At 40.2% G+C, this 14,262-nt stretch overlaps 1 protein-coding gene across 2 annotated transcripts in view; it reads right to left on the minus strand.

The window, feature by feature from the left end:
* trmt13 (tRNA methyltransferase 13 homolog) overlaps positions 1-14,262 on the minus strand; it is a 53,632-nt gene that overhangs the window by 27,185 nt on the left and 12,185 nt on the right. For both annotated transcript variants that reach the window (XM_062452677.1, XM_062452678.1), the window contains 2 exons: positions 1,202-1,268; positions 511-573 (listed from right to left, as the gene is read on the minus strand). In XM_062452677.1, coding sequence (XP_062308661.1) covers positions 511-573; positions 1,202-1,268 — 130 coding nt within the window. The remainder of the gene's footprint in view (positions 1-510; positions 574-1,201; positions 1,269-14,262) is intronic.

A 14,262-nucleotide genomic window follows, 5' to 3' on the forward strand; every position in this document is an offset into this window, starting at 1 on the left:
TTATTCCAACATGTCAAACCACACATGTGCATGTCACATGTTGCCTTTGTTGATTTACCATCAGTGAACATTATCTTATTTGCTTATAGGCCGATGGCAGTCAACAAGGGAAGTATCAGCCATGTATGTCCGATAGACCGGTGCATCCCTATTTTCAATGCAATCCTGTAAAAATGCGTTTGACGCCATCTTTTTTCAAATGTTGTGAAATGCAACAAATACGAGCACAAAAGTCCTGTACAGTAGCCTATCTGTATTAGCACAAGTGATTAGTATGCCCACCCTATGGAGACATTTGTTGAAAATATACTGTAGTGAGAACATAGCATGAGCATGCACCCCTAGGTGGAAATCTTGTATTACTGAACTCTTGATAGTACAATACATACTTTACAAATGTCAAAATTCTAATGTACCTGAATTTGTGATATTCTTCTACACTTCTTGTTTAATTGAAGGAACTTTATTCTCTCAATCATCTATCATGTTGAAAATTGTGTTGTATCTTACCTCACAACTGGAACTGCCTTCATCACATACTGGTCCTGCATTAATATCTTGCGCATAATAAACCTGATTTGGTTGGAGAATACAAAATATTAACAGAAATATGGGAGTGACATGTATGCACTAGTGCAGCACCCATGGAAGGACACCATATTGGAGTGACCCATGTTGGTTATATTTATTTATTGCAAGATGCATGCATTGCTTAGTGGAGATCAACATTTATATTTGTTCCAAACCATTCATCTAAACAACTTGCAACAAACACACTTGACACTTCACACCTGCCACATTTCAACATCATACAATGAACGGTTATTAAGATAAATCAAGGCATAAAAAAACGGACACACAATTAACCATTTGCAAAAGCCCCACCCACCTTCGTTACTGTTGCTAGCCCGTCAAGCAAAAAACAAAAGTTCAAATTAAAAGATTGGGACAACACTAGCCCAACTCGGTTATATTATTATATATATATTTATTGCAAGACACATGGTTCCATTGCTTAGTGCAGCGATACATTTAGATTTTTATAGACTTAATTATATTTCCACGTGAACTGCTCATCCAAACAACATCACACACGGCACTGCAAGTCCATGATTTCTGAGCAAGACACCCGCAGACTTTGAGATAATCGAGAGACAGAAAATAATCTTGCAATTATAGTTCTATATTTTAATTTACTCACAGGTCTGGGCTTCTCTCTAGAGTTGCACTTTTTCAGATGTTTTTCCAAAAGGTCTTCAAATACAGTACTGTATAAAAAAGGTAAAAAGAAAGCAACATTTGTTACCCACGCAGTTAATAATAGCATCAGTTTCACCCATAGGTTTGACTTACATATATATAGATATATATTAGTGGTGGGCCGTTATCGGCGTTAACGCGCTGCATTAACGTGAGACTCTTATCGGCCGATAAAAAAAATATTGCCGTTAATCTATTATCAAAGTTGGGTTGGGTGCTGGGTCTATACTACGCAAGCTATGATGACTTTCACCTTGATATATTAGCGCGGATGTATACCTAGCCGAATTGCACTGTAGGGGGCGAGAACGAGTCTTCGAACCTGTGTGTATGCCTTGTGTATGAAATTATCACATCAAATGTGACGTGCTAACAGGGCTCGAAATTGGCACCCGCCAAGCGCCAATGGCGTGTAGATTTTTGGGCTGGCGACTAAATTGTGTCCGATGCTCCGCCATTTGGCGAGTGAAATTGCGGAGTACAGCTCCCGACTACCGCGCCCGTCATGGTAAAAAAGAAAGCTTGCAACGCCAACACGAACAGTTGTGCGCGCATCTAGGTGGCAGAAAACCGGGAAGATAACCTTTATAAAAGCTAGAGAATGACACGGATAATACAAATAGTTAGATTTAAAAAGACAAAAAAGGTCGAGGATGGTAGCATTTAAGAGAGAAAGCAATTCCCCATTGATCTGTCGCATCAGAATTTTGATTTGGGTCACGAAAGTCTTGAAATTTGAGTGAGTGCGTCGCCAGATAGACCACATAGTCTTATGAGGCGGCAGCCATGTCTCTTTCTTGGTCGCGTCATGTCACAAAGTTCATAATTTTACAGTTCGGTCAATTCTACAACAAAAGTTTTACACCAAAAAAGTCAAGCAGGGCATTTCAACAGATATGGGAATTCTGCTTTGAGCTCCTGGTCTAATGCGCCACCTGGCTTGAAAAACCCGTTCTCAAAGACTTACTTTTAGTCATTATTTGGGTAGCACACATATTCTGAATGCCTTCGGCATTCAAATGAGCCATTTTAATCTAGATTAATCTAGATTAACACCAAGATTACAGTGAGATTAATCTAGATTAAAAAAATAGTGGTGGGCATAGATAATTTTTTAAAATCTAGATTAATTAACCCAAATAATGACTAAAAGTAAGTCTTTGAGAACGGGTTTCTCAAGCCAGGTGGCGCATAGACCAGGAGCTCATCTCCTGTTTCCAAAATGCATCACAAACTGCTTGAGAAATCTGTTCTACTATGATAATTGGTGATGAAAATAAATTATGTTCAATAAGATGTACTTTTGTTTATTAACTGTTTATTAGATTAGTTAGCTTGGCTGATAGAGCTATGCTGACGGGCTTGCCTCGGTTGCACTCAAACATCGTAGTTTGACGACGACTCTTCCCCTGCGCTACATCAGTACTTGGCCCGGCATCTTCCGCATTAGCTAAGGGATGCTTTGCGTTTAGGTGGTATTTGAGACTGGAAGAACTCCTACAGTAAACTAATTCCGCATAGCACAAGGTACAAACAACCTTAGTCTTGTCACGGTTTCCATTGGGAAGCTTCTTAAAAATACATTTTCCCTGAAGCAAACCAGGCGGCTTCATAGCTGCATCCATGTTAGCACGTCACGTTTGATGTGATAATTTCATACACAAGGCATACACACAGGTTCGAAGACTCGTTCTCGCCCCCTACAGTGCAATTCGGCTAGGTATACATCCGTGCCAAAATATCAAGGTGAAAGTCATCATAGCTTGCGTAGTATAGACCCAGCTCCCAACACAACTTTGAGAATAGATTAACGGCGATATTTTTTTTATCGCCGATAAGAGTCGCAGTGCGTTAACGCCGATAACGGCCCACCACAAAAAATAAAAAAAAATATATATATATATATACACATTGTGTGTGTGTGTGTGTGTCTTTAGCAGTGTTGGGGGTAACGCGTTACTGTAATCAGATTACATTTGTCTGTAACGCAGTAATGTAACGCATTACTGTTGATAACTTCAGTAATCGCATTACAGTTACTAATACAAAAATGTCGTTACTTGCGTTACTTGCATTACTGCGATCTGCATATCGGGAGGAGAAAAAAACAACAATTCAAACTTCCCTTTACAGTAGGCTACGTGTGTTTGCTTAACACTCGTCAGTTGACTTAGCCTCAGAGTTCAGGAGGCGAAACAAGAATGGCAGAGGACGTCTTTTGAGGGATGGAGGTATGCACATTACTTCGTATTAGTTGCGCGAAAGGACAAAAACATAACTGTACAATGTACATTGTGCCCACGCCAAAAACACCTCTCCACCGCCGCGAACACAACCTCTAATCTGTCAAAGCATCTTCAATGGCAACATGCTAACTCAAGACTATAGCTAAGGATCCCCGAACCCTGAGTGACACTGACGCCGATAAAAGGTTGCCGTTGCCATTGTTGCCGACACCAGCCAAGCAGCCACAACTTGACTTTCAACATCAGAAGGTTACCAAATCAGAGATAAACAGGCTTGTAGCAGCATACATAGTAGAGGAAATGTTGCCATTTAAAGTTTTAAGCATTATTTTATTTTGAGACATTTTGCTTACTGCCAGTACTGTAGCCTTGTTTTGCTTGACAACTTTTAGGTTGATGTTCACAACGTCTTTGTCAGCTTTGTGGTATTAAAATGCATAAAAGAGAGATCTGTCCTCATTATAATAACTATGAGTTGATTTGGGCATATATATTGTTATTTGGCAAGTGCATCTCAGGTGATGTCACAGAGTAATCCAAAAGTAACGTAACTAGTAGTGTAACTAGTTACTTTCAGCAGTGAGTAATCTAGTAAAGCATTACTTTTTTTAAATTAACTAGTAATGTGTAATCAATTACTTTTTTTGAGTAACTACCCCAACACTGGTCTTTAGTCACACAAGGTTGCAGGAGCCAGAGTGTGAATCCTTTGCAATTACCTGTATTTCAGCATTTATTGGGTGTGCATGCCTTTGCATAGGCACAAGTGTGCTTGTGTCATCTCACACATATATTTAGTAAGAGTGGGGGGAAAAATCGATTCACGTATGAATCGCGATTCAGTCTTCTAGCGATTCACATTTTTATTTTTTATTCTTGTACGTTTAATTTCAATTTTTGTACAAACTAGTTATTCTATTTGTCTCAGGGCTGCCTTGCTTATAAAAACAGAATACTATCATATGTTGAATGGTTGCAGTCAGCTTAAATTCAAATGCATTTGTTTTATAACAATGAGTTTACTAAACTGCAAGAAAAGCAATACATTTCAAGGTTTTGATGCAGTGGGATTTTTTTCTTCACTTAACTGCCTATCACAGTCAAATAGAAACAAGTAACACTAAACAGCAAACTGGAATCAAATGTAAGCATATATTGAATCGAAATTTGATTAAAAATCTAATCATGACCCCAAGAATCGATTCGAATCTAATCATGAGGTACCAAAAGATTCCCACCCCTACTAAGTACTTCCAGTAAAACTGTCTGTTCCCCATTCTAAATTATTGTGCAGGTTACATTGTACAGGCTCATACTAAATGTCTGAAATAAATTACCACAACAACAGGGACGGAGTCAAAGTCTCTGTTTACAATTTTGAAAGACTTTCGAAAACAAGCTAACATGTAATTACAACAATAAGTAACTTCAATATTTCTTTTAACCTATTAGGAAAATTTAACTTTTCTGAATTTACTGTGTCAGTGTCACGTAACCGCTCCTCTCACATCCCATTCGCTATTCACCTCGCTAGTCTAGTCAATCTACTTTAGACTGGCTGCGGCCTACACGACATGCCGATTATTTTGTTCGAAAAAATCTTGATTTGGGGACAATGACATGGCTGGATAGCTGGCTGGTCTTGTTGTCTGGCTGGCTGGTCTTGTTGTCAAATTATAATTACCGTTTGGAGAATATGCCAACTTTGATCCGATCATCTCACATCCATTTGCTATTCAACTAGCTACACAGGCTGCGGCCGTACTGCAGCCTAGTACAGTACTAGTATATGGCCAATACTTTGTCTGTGAAAATCTTGATATTGATTTGGGGACAAAGGCATAGCTGGCCAGCTAGAAAGTCTTCTTGTCAAACATGCTGTCAAATTATATTTACTGTTTGTCAACCGTACACAATGTTGTTGCCTTTAACTCTTGCTGGCATAACGTTAGCTTTCTGGCTAATAGCTCAGCCAAAGGAAAGCCGGTATGAGTTCTATTAGCGCACTACAGATATCTGAGCTGGCCAATGTTGATTTCTATTGCAAAACGCATAAAAACATAAATTAATGTTTGTAAAACAAATTCGTTGGTAAGTGACCATGGTATAAGCAGGATATAATGCCCTTCGAGGTGTCCAATATCATCCAATAATGGACTCCACTGCGTGTCGGATATCGAAGCAAATCAGTGACATGTTTTGAATTGTAGGCATTGAATACTTAATATTGAAATTTAAACACCACCGGATTCACACGAATTTATTTAAATGAAAACAAATTCTGATCTACAAATTCAGTTTGCTCAAATACGAAAAAGTATATTTTTTTCGAATGGTGAAATTATATGGGTAGAGTAGACGAGCCTCAATGCCAGCAGATTATTTGCACTGTCCTAGCACAATTTTCCTCATGCCTGTTGTCATTTGTGTATTGAATGAGATTCCAGATGAGATCTACTCAGGCAGAGTTGCCACATTTGCGATTTTTTTGCTAAATTGGGGAACTTTCAAATCAGTTTCGCGGGTGAAAATGTACTGATCGCGGGTGGCATGTTTTTGGGCTACTTCTAAACCTCATGCAGCCATGGCATTTCTGCCTTAAGTGACCTGCACTGGGAGAGAGGGAAATAGCACGGATGGGGAAAGTGTGTGGGGAGAGCGAACATTAAGAGTTCATAACCTACACACACTTCCTTTAGTAATGTTTCTCCTCACTTTCATAAAGTAATTGTTGCTCTGTGTTTCAGTTTGGTGGTGATAGGAAGCGGCATGATAACATAACTTGTTGTAATGCCTTGTGTTGCCAATCCATGCAGAGATTTGTAAGTTCTACTACTAACCTACAAATCTCTGCATGGATTGGCACCACTGTACCTCTCCGGTCTCCTTGCACCCTATTGCCCCGCAAGGACACTTAGATCTCAAGATGCCGGCTATCTGGTGGTTCCCAAAATTAAGAAAAAAACAGCTGGAGGTAGGGCGTTCTCATATAGAGCGCCTCTTCTCTGGAATAAACTACCCGTCTCAATTAGGGAGTCTGATACTGTTTCAACGTTTAAAATTAGGTTAAAAACATTATTGTTTAGTCAATTCTACGACTGTTAAAGGTAAGTATGTTACTAGTTGGAGGCAACGGGGGACGGGTTGTTTCCATCCTTATTCTTTAAGTATAACTTATTTTAGAGTTCTCTTCCCCTGGAACAGATTTCATGTTCCAAATGAGGGGGGCTGTCGCTGTCTTGGTGTGTGGGGTTGCATCAAATTCCCCTTTTTTGCTCTGTTAAATTGCTGCACCAGTCCACACTTGACCGGTGGGGATCTCATTCTATTATGACTGTAACTGTTAGCTGCTCCTGGCATTCTCTAATCCCTGCTCTCCTCTCTCTGTCCCCCCCCACACACATCCCTTGTGGTGTGGGGGGTTTGAGTTGTCAGCACCTGCCTGGTCGTCGGTCAGCCAACGCTGGACCTGGTCGCGAGTCTCCCGGTCCTGTCCTACATCTATAAAGTTGAATAATGGATTTTGGTGTTTTAAAAACCCATCGACACTGTATGACTATGTTTAGCCTGTGTTCTGCTCCTCTCTCCCACCAACCGTCTCTGGAGGAGGGGATCCCTCTCTGAATTGCTCCTCCCAAGGTTTCTTCCATTTTTTTTTTCTCCTGTTGAGAGTTTTTTGGGAGTTTTTCCTTGTCTTCCTTGAGGGTTTAGGTTGGTTGAGGGGCAGTTCTATGGGCATATGTGAAGCCCTCTGTGACATGCTTGCGTGTAAAAAGGGCTATACAAATAAATTTGATTTGATTAATGAATTGGATAAATGTGGTAACTCCTCAGTTGTACGCCCAAAAGATTTTGGGCTAGTCTTAAGGCATTTTGAGCACTCGTTGGGCTGGACATTTTCGGTTAGTCCTGAGTCAAAGATTTTAAAGAATGGATCTCTACATGATGGGCCTGATTAGAGCACAGGTGGCCTTACATAACACGCTTCAAAGATGCCACTTTCAAAAGGGTGGAATTTTGACCCTATCAGGCCAAGATATCCGAAGGTTGGTATGCATGCCTTACCACTCATGGGGAACAAAAGTCTCAAGAACTCATATTGTCGGCAGCATGGATTTTTCGCTACAGTGACCAATTTGTGAAGAATTTCAAAATATGACTTAAAATCAGTCATTGCCCCAATTGAAATGTTGAAATGTTGTGTACATGTATTAAATACATGTTTGTATCATGTCAATTTTGCAAAAATTTGCAATGTTGAGGAGGTGAAGTGGAATAATATCACACTGTTGTAATTATGAAAGATGAAGAATGAGTATGGATTATATGATTGAAATATGCCTTTTAATCACTTTTATACCTTTATATGTTACACTACTGAAAAAGCCTGATGCAAAGCCATTGACTGTTTAGTATTTCCCCTAAGATATAGAAGGAAAAATTAAGCCCAAAAAGGTTAATCTGGATGATTGGGGCTGGGTGTGAGAGAAGGCTATGTTATCAGGCTTCTACCATAGAAAAACTACAAAACCCAGCAGTAATGAGGCGATTTTACAACCCACGGCCCGGAGCCCAGTGTGACCGCAGAGCGGGTCTACAAAAAATAGATGATTTCTCTATGCACCTGTAATCTGAAGCCTTTAGAGAGAGAGACCAATAGAGTATAAAATGAATTATGCATTTGTGATAAACAATATTGTACCAATAGCAAATTTACAGAACTGATAAGGTTTTGATATAAAAGAATGTCCGGAGAAGATTTCTCAGTCTGATTCTGCAGAATCTGGCTCACGTTTGAAAGGAATTCACCCTGTTGTATTGGATTCTGATTAAACACTTTGCATCAAACTCGGGAAGTTTTTGTGCTGTTTCAAACTTAGAGAAATTAACCCAAGGACTTAGTACTTTTCTTCATCAGAGGAACCCCCCATTGCTGCCTGCAGCTATATTTATTATTATTATTATTATTTTCCCACCCCAACTAGTCCCTCAGTTTTTGCACTACATAGTCAAAATGTTCGTCTTGGTCACGATTGCGTTGCTTGTATTGGATTTTACGTTCCGTCGCGCGGTTTAGGTTTAATTTAAGTTTTTCTGGCAAAAAGTGAAGATAACGGTGGCTAACGAGTTAGCCAGTCACTGACGTCACAAACCCGTGCGCTCGTTAACTTCAGGGAGATAGCTAGCAACTTAAAACTGCAAGACAGCGGCAGAAACGCCACAGGCAAAGGCCAGGGTGATAACCATTTGCTCATTTAACGTTGTGAAATGTAATGTACAATACGATAGACGCTGATATTATTAGTACATCTACTTTCGGAAACAATAGTCTGCAATTTCAGTGAGGTGTGAGCATCATGACATTAGCATCTGATGTACAACACATATGACAGCCGTCTATTTCCAATCGTTAAAGGGGTCATTGATTGCAAAACCGATTTTACCTTGTCATAGTTGAATAACGACTGTTCGGTGGGTAAAATGGACATACAGTGAACCTCAAAGTCCATTGACACTTCTTTCCTATCTAAATCTCATGTCTCTATCTAAACTTGAAACTGCAGCTGTATAACGATCGGTTTCGAAAAAGCTGAATTTGTGACGTCACAAATGTAGCATCACCTTTGTCACACACCAACATTTACATACAAACCAGCCCTGTGGTGTTCTGGCCCAGGATCTCAGACACTAGTTTAGCTGTGCGCTGCTCTGTGTACTTCCACGGGAATTACAAAGGAGAAAGTTTGGAAGTTTTTAAAGGATATTGAAAATGGACCATCGTAAATGCAGTGTTCCAGGCTGTACAGGGAATGCTGACACTTTTCAGAGTCTTCCTAACAGTGCGTTCACACTGCAGCGACACGATGCGAGCGACAACATGTTTTCCATTCATTTTCTATGGAGCCAGGCGAATCGCTTGCGTGGTGCATTGTGGGTAGCGATGCGACACGACCGAGTTGAGATTGTCTCAACTTTATGCAAATGAGGAGCGATTTTCGCTAGCGCTGGCCAATCTGAGTGTTTTCTTGTTCCGCGTAACGTAGCAACCATGGTAAACATTTCTAGCTTTCTAGGTGGAGGAGAAACTAATTGTGTGGCTGCTTACCCAGTCCTGTACGATACATAGCTGTATTCGTACAGAGATGTTAATTTAAAAAAACCGATGCATGGCGCAAGGTTGCCGAAGTTGTTGGTGCTTGTACTTTCAAATTCAGTGTAGTCACATTACGTAACTTCGTTCTGCGGTAACTAGCTAGCTAGCTAGCCCGGCTGAAACTCCCTATCGTATCGACAGATAAGCAGAGACTTTGAGTAATATAACAAAACGTTTTTTACACGTCAACGTGTATGTCTATTAAACAGTTTTGTATTTTATATACAAGTTGTATTTTGATCGATGTTGCAAGTACGTAAACCCAAGTCTGCACACTTGGCCATGACAACTACAACAGTGACTAGGGATGCGTATTGATAAGATTTTAACGATTCCGACTCCTTATCAATTCCTGCTTACTGGCTTTGACTGGCTCTGAAATGAGCTAATACCTACCACCTCTAGGCCTCTTCAGGCCTCTGTTTTCAAAACAAAATCTAGTCGGAGATAGAAACTTTCAGTTTCCTTGTGTTCAAGCTTCTATTGCTCAACACCAGTAGGACTTACAGGGGTCCTAACAACAGGGGAAATAACTTCAGTGTCACCTTTCAAAAAAGACCATTTACATGCATGTACTCCAAATGGTTCAACAACAGCTTTCAATGTACTTTGGGTATGTTGTTGATAAATTGATATGCTCAGTTTAATAATGCGACACGCGAACGTTTGCTGATAACACACGCCGCCCCGATAACGTGAAATGATCAATACTAATGGGAGACGAATGCCGGAGCTAAAATGTATGCTTCAAACGACGGGACAGAAAATAACTAGATCGACTACACACAATAAAGGCAAATTGCTTCACACAGTAACAAGTGGTTGTGATCACTTTTGAGCAGTTTAGCTCTACCTTAGATAGTTAGAGATGAAGCGCGAACGTTAGCTGCGCTGTTGCATGCATCGAACACATGACGTTCCAGTAACTTCATTCCATGCTGTGTGTTCAAATGTTTCTTCATATTTGTAGTATTTCCTCCCTTCGACGAAATAGACTTTTTACACGCGTTACAAGTGGCGTTGTTGTCATTTTGTCGTGTGAAATACAACCAAACTTTAGAACGCTTCTTCCTAGTTGCCATGTTTGCTGCATGCTTGAACTTTTATAGTTTATTCAGACAGACGTTCGCGTGTCCCATTATTAAACTGAGCATATCGATTTTTAATCCATTATTAAACTTAGCATTTTAATTGTTTAACGGCACAGAGAATCGTTAACAGAATCGTTAAGGAATTTTGCTTACGATTCCAAGGAATCGATTCACTGGGAACCGGTTCTAAATAAGAACCGGTTCTCGATACCCATCCCTAACAGTGACTTTAGAGAACTACATTCTACATTAAGAATGTGTGATGATTTAGTTTATTGGCAATGGGGGCAAAGTTATTTCATGTTTCTGACTGGCAACAGAAGTGGAAACAACTAACGTTATTTCAAATGATATCTAGTCAATCTGTTGAAAACAGTGTTGTGTAGACTAGGGGTGGAACGGTACACTGAAGTCACGGTTCGGTTCATACCTCGGTTCAGACATCACGGTTTGGTACAATGGAGGGAAAAGAAAATCAAACCAGGTTCCTCTACGAGTGAATACGGGCGCATTGAAGATGACATGTAAATTCTGATTGCGTCTGATTTTTTTGGCCCTATTTGTATGTGTATCTAAAGGCTGGTTAAGCACTGTTGGGAGGAGAAATGTGACCTTTTTTTTGGTCTCGTTCCAGTGATTGGCGCACCTGGGTGATGGCGTCAGACATTATTTGTCATTTAGCATACGCTCTTATCCAGATGCGTTAAATGCGTTAGCGTGTTAGATGTATTTCCACTCACATGCCCCACAACTGCTGAACAACGCCGACACACAGTGCTTGTCTTATCCACCACTCTCTCACCTGTACTACTGTAACTGAATGGGAAAACCGACGTTTTCCCAAAGTTGCGATCTTAAAGAGGCCGGCGGGCCCTCTATCTCTTGTAGATCGCCACCACTCGCCATACTCGTCCTTATTGCTGCTAGCTATCTCTGACTCATGGCGGCGCCAATCAGAGCTTCAGAGCTAAAGTGGGGTAACAGATTAGGTGTACCTAAAGAACACGAGTATCTATCAGTAGTTCTGCATTACATTAATTCATTTGCACGCAAGTTTAATTAATTTTTATACCGTGTATTCTCTGTGTAATTTCATGCACCGAACTGTGACGCCCGTACCGTTTCGGTTCAATACGAATACATGTACCGTTCCACCCCTAGTGTAGACACAATAGATTTATTTGTACGTTTTTATTTCAAGTCTCCACCTTCGATGTTTCAGTGAGTGCTGTTGGCCGTGTTGCGTCTTTGCTCCACAGCTTCGCTCGTTGTAAACCAACCAAATCAGCGCGCAGCTCATCTATGTATTCATGAGCATCCCATAAAAGGAGAAAACCTACCGTTTCATTCTAGGGCTATTTCACAGGATACATCAGGGGGCAAAGAACAGCACCCGGGCCATTTTCAGCCCAACCAATGTTACATACCCTATTTTGAGACTTTAAGGAACAGTGTGAAATACCCCAAAAATGACCCCTTTAAAATAATCAACATGCCTCACAAATAAATGTTCGTTTTAGGATTTATTATGACATTACTGTAAAAGTCAACGATTCGTTGGTGAAATAATCATTATATACCTGTATGTGTAGCTCACGATAACACTGGTAAGATTTTTTATTTATTTTTTACCACCGTTTAGGAAGCCAAACCAAACGGCTACAGTGCATTTTCGGCACTCCCCTTATCAAAAGTCCCAGATTGTTTCACCAATTGAAAAACAAATCTGATTCCTGACCTGAAATTCAATGCCACAGCTTAAACTGTATGTCAATCTTTTCACAAAGGTCTCCTCTACAGTGCTGTGAAAACAGCCAACATCTTCCAGTTGAGATATTTGAGCTTATGTCCGACGAATGCCCCCGTTTTAGAGCTACATTCTGAGCATTACATAGAGCATTCGCTCTATTTAGCTAGTTAGCTTGCCACGGGCATTTCAATATAGACAGATGAGGGAAAATTGTGCCTCGTTTTCGCTCATTTCATCCGATCGACCTCATAATCCGTTTCGATATAGTTGAAACATAGGCCTACATCTACAAATGTGTGTTCTCAAATATAAGCCTACATAAACATTTTTCAATTACTGCGCATTCAAACAATCCCCTCAGTGAAGGTTGGCTAGCAAACAGCAGTGACTGACCTACAGCAGGGCTCCAGACTAACTTTTTCCCTTGGTTGCACTGGTGCGCCTAACTTTTTTATTTAGGTGCACCAGCACAAAATTTAGGTGCACCCAAATTTTTCCTTGCGTCGCCACAATTTCAAAGTCACCTTTTTATCACGCTCCATATACATTCATATATATTATGTAAATGACCTTAAACAAGAATAAGGTGTAGGTAAATATTGGTTTTATTTGACGCACAATTAAACTGTATATAAAAATATTTTAAGTGCTTCACTGAGCTGCCAAACTAAAACATTGCAAGCAAAATAAAAATAAAAAAAATAGAAAGTGCTACTGTTTAAAAGTGCTTCCCTGAACTGAGACCTAACATTTCATGGCTCAGTCTTATAGCGGGTCCCCCCTTGCTGTCGCATGCCCTTCAGATGGCCAACACCTGTAATTTGGCTTTCTTGCCCTTTGGCCTTGGCTAAACCAGCTTGCCACACTCTCCCTAGCATCAACATCCTAGCTCCATGGGTTAGCTCCATGGCCCAGCTCCGTAACTCAGGGGTGGGCAATTCATTTTGACAAGGTGCCACATGAGAAACCTGAAATGTGTTGGAGGGCCGCATCAACGATAACTTGAACTTAATTCTGCTCACTATTCATTTTCCCCCATTGTAAAAAGCAGTAAAGTATATATTTTTATTAGCTGCTACTGGTTATCAGAAGAATAAGGATATTCTGTGAATATTTATATAAATATTTTACATGTTGGTCAACTAGGAAAAGACTATCGAAGTAACAGTAAAAACTAAAATAATCATTACATCAGTGTTTCATTTTCTAGTTCATCTTCACCAACACTGAAAAGTTGTTTTGCAGTTGATCAACTTTATACAAAAAGCAATACTTTTTTGCAGTTCATTTTGTTATGTGAGAGGAATCCAGTGGGCTTGAACAAGTGCATCGAAATCTGGCTGAATGTCTGAGGTGGATATGCGAAGGACAGCTGACAGGTGATGATCCGAGTGTGCAATTTAACTAGCAAACCATCAGCCCGCGCCCACTGAATCAGTCAAGTTCTTATTATGTCCGCATTCGTTTTTTTCTTGAGTCCCTTAGTGCCGATTCAATTTGTAATCCTTCAACACAGCGACCTGTTCTCCAAAACTAAGAACACAGCTTTGACTTTGACCTCAGTAAACAGATACTTAGAAGTCCATGTCTTGTTAAAAACTCTACATTCTGTATCAACCTTTCGTTTTTCATTTTCGAGGGCTAACCACCTAACTCTCCTGTCGGTGAGGTTGCGCAAGCGCACATATGTAAATTGCCTGATCACAAGTGTTTCAGGACTACATATTTACAACCGCTCAACACATTTATTTATTTTTGATT

Source organism: Osmerus eperlanus, chromosome 26, assembly GCF_963692335.1.
Source record: "Osmerus eperlanus chromosome 26, fOsmEpe2.1, whole genome shotgun sequence".
NCBI classification, from domain to species: Eukaryota; Metazoa; Chordata; class Actinopteri; order Osmeriformes; family Osmeridae; genus Osmerus; species Osmerus eperlanus.